The sequence below is a fragment of the Exophiala mesophila genome (genome assembly GCF_000836275.1).
Source record: "Exophiala mesophila strain CBS 40295 unplaced genomic scaffold supercont1.4, whole genome shotgun sequence".
In the NCBI taxonomy this organism is placed as follows: domain Eukaryota; kingdom Fungi; phylum Ascomycota; class Eurotiomycetes; order Chaetothyriales; family Herpotrichiellaceae; genus Exophiala; species Exophiala mesophila.
In genome coordinates, this window is record NW_015622507.1 from 34,524 (window position 1) to 42,933 (window position 8,410).

Genomic DNA, 8,410 nt, shown 5'->3' on the forward strand with positions numbered 1-8,410 from the left:
CTCAAGATGGTCGGGAGGTATGAGATTCAACAGGAAAAATCAATGGTCGCCGGATAAATTCCCAGTCGCAGCTTCATTCGGCGTTTCTTTACTTGTCATCGACTTTACCATAAACGCTTTTAGGGGCAATGGTCGCCGCAGTGGGGCTCCAAGGGGTGGCTCCATGCCTATCTGATAGGGCCGATGGGGCCTTAGGGGCGGGGAATGACTTTATCCAGGCGGGCTTTGCGGGCACTAAGGCCCCTCGACAACCCCACGAAGCCTTGGTAGATACATCTCCACAGAGCATCTTCCAGTGCTACCCAGCTACCATCTGACAGGTACTAAATATTGTATAGTGTATACATAATTCTACGTCCATCTCATCATCATCATGTTCATCAGGGCGGTAACCAACAACCTGAATACAAACTCATCTCACAAAAGGGTATCTCTTTACACAACAATCCAATCTTTGCCTCGACTTTTGAGTTGGTGAAGCCACCCGTTCTGTCCATCACCAGCCTCACTGTCATCCTTCTCACCACTCCAGATGCTTGTCAACATCTCAACTTCGGTGTGGAGATAACCCCAAGGCAACATTTCCCACAGGGCAGATAGATGTTCCAGGATCCACACCCGCTGTCTTCTGTCTCTCGACTCAGCCCCAGCAATAAACGCGGGCCACGATGTGCTTTTCAGCAGATGGTTGCCCGGTTGGATGTGCGAGAGATGTTGTATAATGTCTGCCGTCAGCTGGTCGATTTCGTGACGTTGCAAAAGATTCCTCCACGGGACGGCTCGATGGAGATAGAGGCAAATGGCTGCCTTATGGGCCGAAGCTACGTGCAGTCGGCTGTCAAAATCGTCATGCGTGGAGATTCCTCGCACGCGTGCCGCCCACGCCCTAACGTCAAATGAACGGGCTTTGGACATGAGTTCGAGACTCTGGTCGTGCCCCGCGGTGGCCCAGGACTGGCTCTCCTGGATCACTTCAGATCTTGAGAGATGTGATGCCCAGAGCATGATCTGCAAAAGCTCTGCAGGACATGACAGATAGCTGTTGACCTGCGCCCTCTCCAACACAGGGAGAAGCTCCATTGCTTGCTGCTGCGTCTTGGGGTTGAGTGCTTGCGTCGAGAAGGTCGAGCCGAGCACATAGTATCTGCACTGTTAGTGGCCGAGCTCGTCGCACGGGGCAAAGCGTGGCACTTACATGAGGCAGTCAGAGACAACATAATCATGCAACATGGTGGTTTCTGCCGATGGTGACACCAGGGAGAAATCAAAGTCGTCAATAATGCGTCTAGCCCCGTCCACGTGAACTTTCCAGCCATCTTTGCCGCTACTCATGAGTTCAAAATTGATGAAGAGAAGAATGCCGGTTAGAACGACATCTTGTCCGGTGCGATCGATCGACGGTAAAGCCTGCCGAAGTCGCTGCAACGCGAGCTGCTCGGCCAGCAGGGCATCTCGCTTGAATTTGGTGGAAACAACTACACCGGGGGAAGCAAAAGACGTCTCGTTCGTCGCTGAGTGTATGGGTGGTCGGTGCGAATGCAGATTAGAGATATGTATGGCCGAGTTAGCGATGATGACCTGGAGCAAGAAAGGATGCTCCTTGGTCATGGCCACCAGGTTCCGGTAGGGGTTGTGACTAGGAATGTCGTATGTGACCAAGTCTTGACAAAGCCTGCTACAGACTGATATCTGTGAGTTTATGTGTACAACAACTGCAGTATGGAAGAATGACGTACAATGGGAGAGATAATATCGCAGGGAGTAGCTGAGATCCTGAACAAGCGGGTCCAGCAGGGACGGACCAAGCTGAAATGCTCTCGCTGCCTCCAGGGGCCTCTTTGTGTCAGAGTCTGGGTTCGACGAGGCCCTGGTGGACGGAGGGCGAGAGAAGGATGACGGTTGAGATAGAGCCTGATCTGATCCGTCAGCGGGCATTTCAAATGACTTGCCCATCATCTTGCCACGACTGGCCACTCCATTGTTCCAAGTGTACATCTTGCCATAGCCCAGACATTGTTGGCCTGACAGGAAGCATTTTCGGCAAGCTGGGACTGACAAGTCACATCGTAGGCGTGATCGACGACAATTATGGCAAGGCTTGCGCATGACGAGACTGATAAGCCTTCAGGTATGCCGTTGAGGCGATGTCTTGGCAGGAGTGTCACATTCTTCTGTTACCAGGAAGGCTGCAGGGATTCGAGAGACTATCGCATTGTCACCTCCGTAAATTGTGCTTTGGATTTCCGGGGATGGTGGTAGATTGAATGCTGCTGATTGACCTATCGACCAGTCCAGGAAAAAGAGAAACGTAAGATAAATTCGAGGTGCACATGTCTATGTCCAAAAGAGGTTTAGTCTGTATAGAGGCTTGGCATGGCGCGGGGTTTCTTGTTGTTAGGAAGGCACGTGGGATAAGAGCAAAGGACGGCAGGTGCAAACAATAATAAATAACGTCAATAATGAACTCAACACGCGTACTTGAAGCTGACCATCCATCTACATGCCCCAGCAATGACTATAACGCTCTCTATGGTCTCTACAGGTTCTACTCCGTATTGTCTCTACAGGTATGTTAAGTATTTGGCTAACTCTAAACATAAATAGACGCAACAGGTCTTCCGCAATCCTCCTTCTCAACCATTCTCCGCGTTGTCCTACAATTCCCCGCCTAGCCTTTGAAGACCTCCCTTCAGGTTGTCTGTCGGTCGAGAGTAATGATGCAAATAAAGGAGATGATGGTCAACAAACACACCTCCGAGGTGGCTAGAAGAGAAGACTCGACTTCATCCACAAGGTAGCAACAAACAGGTCTCTTAAACCGGCTCTACAATCTCTGCCAGCCTCTCAAACTCCAAAAGACATGTTTGATCTTTCGGTCTTGAGGCGATGATCTGGTCATCGATAGACATGTCACCTTTCATTTGTGGAGACACCTTGGTGATAAACCTTCCGTACACTTCCCGCAGCAGCGTCTTCATCTCCATCAATGCTAAACTGGGAACAATGTTAGCAAACTCCGTGGCCCCTGTGAATGATTCTATCATACCTCTTGCCGATGCATCCCCTGCCACCCGATGCAAATGCAAAGAAAAGCCTGTTCCGTTCAGCCTCCCCTTCTTTCTCCAACCAACGCTCCGGCAAAAATCTGTCACCCTCTGGAAAGACATCTGGGTTGAGCAGATGCAGCGTGTAGGCCTGGCAACTAACAATTGACCCCCCTGGAATGTCGTATCCACTGATGTTGTGACCCTCACGAGGCACGTATCTTGGGAGACTCATGGGTATAGGAGGGAACAGTCTAAGACCTTCCTTGACCACAGCATCCAGGTAGACCAAGTCATTGGTCTTGACGTCGGGATTGTCAACAATCTCTTGGTGAAGATGTTTTTGAATGTGCTGACAACGAGGTAGCGACAATTCGTGCATCAAGAAACACAGTGCATCCCCAGTCGTGTCGATACCAGCTGCCATGTGGTCCATACATTCTGCAGCGATTTTGATGGCAGGCAACCCTGACGACTTGCTCTGCAATTTGTACAAGAGAGAGGAGGACTGACCCTTGGTGTTCTGGGCTTGACCAAGGACATAATTGGACGACAATGGTATGGCTTTAGGGCGAAATATTGTGTTGACCCTGTCCAAGATAGGCCAGTAATGCTGAATCCATCGTTCTGTGCGTAAGATCAGCTGTGCGCCCCTGTCAGCATAGGTCTTTGGGACTCACGCCTGATGCTGTCATGATAAGACAGTTCCTGCATCAATCTCAAGTCATTCGGATTATTGAGCGAATCAGTTCCACCGGGATTGAATAGAAAGTGCGAGGCACAGTCGAGGGCATAACAATGCAGCGTCACCTGGTCACACGTCAGTCGATGCGAGCAAAAGGAACCGACAATGCCCTGACATAAACATCGAGGTGGCCGCCCAGTGACTCTGTGCACTTTGCCACAACGCTCGCCGCACGTTGTTCAATCCCTTGGATAATGTCAGAATTGACGACATTGGTCATGGCATACTTTTCCGCAAACAGCTTCTTTCGCCGCGCATGGTCGTGCCGGTTGAGGGTTGAGAACATTGTCCTGCGCGAGGTCAGCACCAACCCAAGTCTGGCAAAGCCCCAAGAGAGAACGAGCACACCGATTGTTGTACTGCTTGAACAAATCGTAGAACTCGGTCTTGTCGTATCCGCTCCCTCCACTTTGATAGATCTCTTTCATGCCATCGAGATTGGCGAACGAGACTTCGTTCGGCGACAGGCGCACCACCGGCCCATATCGACGATGAAGATGATGAATCCACAGCCGGCGATTCTTGGAAAATTCGTGATACTTGAGGACCATGCTGGTGAAATTATTATACCATGGCCCTGGTACTTTGGTGCGAAGCGCAACACATCCCTCAACCACAACAACCAAGAACCATCCAAGTAAGAGAACTGTGAGCCCCCACATGGCTGGCGATGTTCACTTTGTGCAACCACACTTAGATTGCGTAGTCTAGCGTAGCGGTTGTTGACTATGGCTCGTGGGCGTTTCAGGCATCAGGCTCGACTATATAATCAATGAGTCCTGAGACTGAATTTGGAACCATCCCCAGCCCGGCAGCTCGAGGAGATGTACGATAAGCTGGGGTCAACAGGACATACATTGACCAGTAATTGCTAGCTGCACGCCCTCAGATCGGACTTCATCTCTTTGGCTGCACTTGCGACCCATCAAACAAAAATTAATACTATCAGGTCACGCAGGTCTACGAGTACCCCCATCGATATGATTGATGATTACATCCCGCCACTATCCCCAACCTGGAAAGTCGAGGAGATGGAGATCACCGCCACTGACTGTTCACTGATAGCACTGTGGAAGCACGGGACTCGATGATACCAGAATCAAACGAATTGTCTTTGCTAATATTGGCTATGATTGTAATGCCACGGCCCTGACGATACAAGCTTCCTCCTCCGAGCCGATGGCAACTTGGTCACCCTCGAACCACTTCTCCTCGTTTTCAACACCATCTCGGATTACAAACATACCAGTGATATCTCCTATCTCATATTTTGTGACCCATATGCACTGAGCTTCGTCCCAATCCTGTCGGACGGCGGAGAAACTAAGAATCGATCGGCTCGCGTCTTCTTTGCGGCGTAGAGCAAGATAGTACCGACCAGTTTTGGCGTAATAAGACTTGACTGTCACCCCTCCATCAGTTGATCTGGTCCCATCCACGCTCTCCAAAATCCAGGAGGGGCTGCCATTGTCACCGTCTGAAGAATTCCGCATCGGATTCAACTGGTGCCAAACTTCCTCATAGGGAAGAACTTTGCCACCCAGGTGAGGTGCAGGCATAACCCCCGTCTCCAGCTCATCGCCGTTGGGAAGCTCAGTGAATAGTCCATCATCGGGTGGACCTTCGACTTGACCAAAAACATAATGAGAGTCGAATGGATGGCTAAATCTAACCGTGACTAACGTCTGGTCAGTCTGGAGGCAAATTCAGAATCAACATAAGGCTGCAAGCTTGCCTGGATCGTTGGAAATAACATGATGCTGTCCTGCGAGGGCCCAGTCAATGCTGTTGTCGATAAGAGCGACTCGTAGGTCGACGTAGTAATCACCGACACTCAGTACGAGTGTATCTGTAGGTTCGGACGCCTCGGCGGGCGGCCATCGAATGCTTGTGCGTGTAGATGCGCGAACAGATGTGCTCATGTTGCTCAAATGGGTGAGCTGGTTCTGGGATTTGAGGAGAAACAATGGGATACTTGCGTCGAGCTGCAGGGAAGCCCATCTCGGTTGGGAGACTTTGAAATTTTAAGCTTTGCCACATGTGGACATCTCCATGACCCTTACCAATATCATTTTCAGTACGGAATGAAATCCATTACATTTGAGTCAGCATCTGGTTAATGTTCAGCAAACAAGTGGGCAAACTGTATAGATGGTCCAGCGTACTAACCCTTGCAGGTGGGCAACGGTGGCATTTCCCAGTGCCTATCAAGTATATCAATGGCTCGCAGGATGTTGCGAATGCGAAGAGTGGCATAGAGGTCGCAAAGCAGGCGGCGGATCAACACCCTGTCTTGACCAAGAGCATCGCATCTGAAATCAATCAATCTTGGTCTAGAGAAGAGTGATGGAAACTGCGACAATAGCGCTTTATAGACGTACCCAGCTGAGAAAAGAGGGGTTGTAAGGAGAGCCCATGGAGACAATGGTTGCATAGGAAGAACTCGGGTGACAACTTCCAAAATTTTGTGAACAGAGGACTGAACGTCAACAGAATCCGTCGACTTGTTCTGCAACCTGCGATAAATATGTAACAAGGCTGAATGTTGGTAAGCGAGATTGCATGCAATAAACTGATCGAGCTCGTCTTTGTGCAAGGTGAGGTTGGCGGGCAATCTCAAGCCGTCCTTGCCATCCCGGCAGATCATTGCCTGCACAGTACTCTCGAGATGGTCAATTTGGCTGTCAAGGTCTTTGTGTGCCTCAGTATCAAAATTGTTGCTGCCGAACTTCAATAGTGCCTGTCGCTGGGCAGATAAAAGTCCTATGTTCTTGAATACATTATTGAGATCCGCAGAGTAACCAGTATAAATATCTAAGGTATGGTCGTCAGGGTCGTCCAATAGGTTGTTTTTCGTGAATCGTTGAATTTGAGCCTCTGTGTCCAGTGCGGGACCTCGATGGGTCAAAGCGGTCAAAGCCTCCATCGAGTTGTACCAACGGAGGGTAAGCCAATGTGGTTCACTGCTTCTGCCGACGTGCGGTGAGGGATTGGTGGAATGTAATATGGCCCGGGCACCTTGTACATGAATGCGCCATGTAGAGTCTGCCTTACCTGAATAAATCTCACAGACACACAATGTCCTGATTGTGTGGAGGAGAATGAGCCTCTGATGGAAGGTGTGACTCGTTATCTCTTGACGGAGGTGTCTCAAGCTCTTTGACATGAGATTGGAGATGGTGTCGTCAGGACGGAATTGGGTTGAAACTGTATCGAGCATGGCTGACCGGTGCAGTGCAGAGAGTGCCAAGGTACCATATAGCAACGATGGAAGATGCATGACCATGGGTAGGATCTGGAGACACATCTGGTCGCGAAGCTGGACATGGCTCGCCACCATGGAAGCGGTAGTGATGTAGTGGCTCCATAGAGATTTCTCTGCTGCAGTCCACGAGCTCAAGATATCCAGCTCGAGAATTTGAGGAGAGAGGACTTGTATGGGTAGATCTGTCCGAATTCCCAAGGGCTTTGATGTGGCGGGGTCAATAGAGACGGCGTTTGTAGACGGTAGTTGCTGTTGCTGCTGGGGTTGGCGGCCTGTCGAGGGCTGATGGCATCGAGGGATGCGCCCGTTCCATTTCAAGGGTAGCAAATATTCACAGGTGGTCTCTGCTTGGGCACATCGGCCACATCTGGGTTTGGACTCGTCACACCTTTGTCGGCGCCGCTTGCATCTGGCGCACCCATGATGGGATCGAGACACCATGGCATTGCTGGACCGGGAGAATCAAGAGTGGGATTGACAAGCAATTTGGTGGTTGAGGAGCAAGGGCTGAACCAGTAATTCATCTGTCGATCAAGCAGGTCAAGATTGAGACCAACAGCGGTTCAGGTCACTGGCGGTAATGATTTGAAGCTGCTTAGGTGAGTAGATAGAGTGATGGCCCCTCGAGCGTCGTGGCGTCTTGCCTGTCTGCACGAAATGCTATACCTCCCTCAGACATGGAAGAGCGCCGAGTGATGAGAGAACAGTAGAGGGCAATGGGGGCCGAGGGGCGGATTTTTGGAATAGCTCGGCTTAAGTTAGTGCCCGAAGTGCCCGTAATGTGACCAAGGGGATCTGGAATAGAGGGTGAGGGGCCCTCGGGCCCTGGTATGGGGGTCTACGAATATTTTGTCGGGGTAGCGAGAAGCACGGGCAACGGAACCTAGGTACCTACATGAGTACCTAGGTACCTAGAGGTAGGTAACCTTGGACCAGCTATGACGTTAGGTACCTAGCCTACCTGAGGCACCTGGAACCCAACGAGTGGTATTTTCTAAGTATACGGAGTAGGAGGTACCGCCCCGAGCCGCCGCCCCAGAGCTTATGGCACCGCCTCGGTTACCAACTTACCTCGCGGCCATCTCCTCGCTAATCTGGTCAGTTTGTACGGAACACATACGAGGAGACCAAAATGAATTTCAGTCCAAAATCAAATGGCGATTGGCAAGTAGGATTGCCGCAGAGATTTGCGTGTCTACAATAATGAATTACCAAGTGTCTAGAGTCAGCTTATGGCACTGAAAGATGAAGACGATGCTAGACGGTTGCCTGCCACATGGTGCCAAGGATGATGAGATGAATGGAAATGGATTCAACTCGTCAAGGGTCTAGAGGGATGCGAGAGATGCGAGAGTG

The 8,410-nt window shown here is 50.5% G+C and overlaps 3 protein-coding genes across 3 annotated transcripts; all 3 read right to left on the reverse strand.

Annotated features, from left to right (window-relative positions):
- Positions 1-298: 298 nt before the first annotated feature.
- On the reverse strand, positions 299-2,273 carry PV10_05296 (uncharacterized protein). The gene is made up of 3 exons (XM_016369945.1): positions 1,737-2,273; positions 1,196-1,682; positions 299-1,144 (listed from the first exon to the last, which is right to left on the reverse strand). Exons 1-3 carry the CDS (start codon positions 2,104-2,106, stop codon positions 436-438), a joined length of 1,566 nt encoding a protein of 521 aa, XP_016222238.1. The 5' UTR covers positions 2,107-2,273; the 3' UTR covers positions 299-435.
- A 293-nt stretch (positions 2,274-2,566) lies between these two features.
- On the reverse strand, positions 2,567-4,693 carry PV10_05297 (uncharacterized protein). Its single transcript, XM_016369946.1, has 5 exons — positions 4,138-4,693; positions 3,905-4,079; positions 3,725-3,854; positions 3,047-3,671; positions 2,567-2,994 (listed from the first exon to the last, which is right to left on the reverse strand). Exons 1-5 carry the CDS (start codon positions 4,449-4,451, stop codon positions 2,814-2,816), a joined length of 1,425 nt encoding a protein of 474 aa, XP_016222239.1. The 5' UTR covers positions 4,452-4,693; the 3' UTR covers positions 2,567-2,813.
- Positions 4,694-4,916: 223 nt separating this feature from the next.
- Positions 4,917-7,500, reverse strand: PV10_05298 (uncharacterized protein; the record flags this gene model as incomplete). The annotated part of the gene is made up of 5 exons (XM_016369947.1): positions 4,917-5,467; positions 5,525-5,803; positions 5,959-6,101; positions 6,171-7,336; positions 7,390-7,500. 5 exons carry the CDS (start codon positions 7,498-7,500, stop codon positions 4,917-4,919), a joined length of 2,250 nt encoding a protein of 749 aa, XP_016222240.1.
- Between the last annotated feature and the right edge of the window lie 910 nt (positions 7,501-8,410).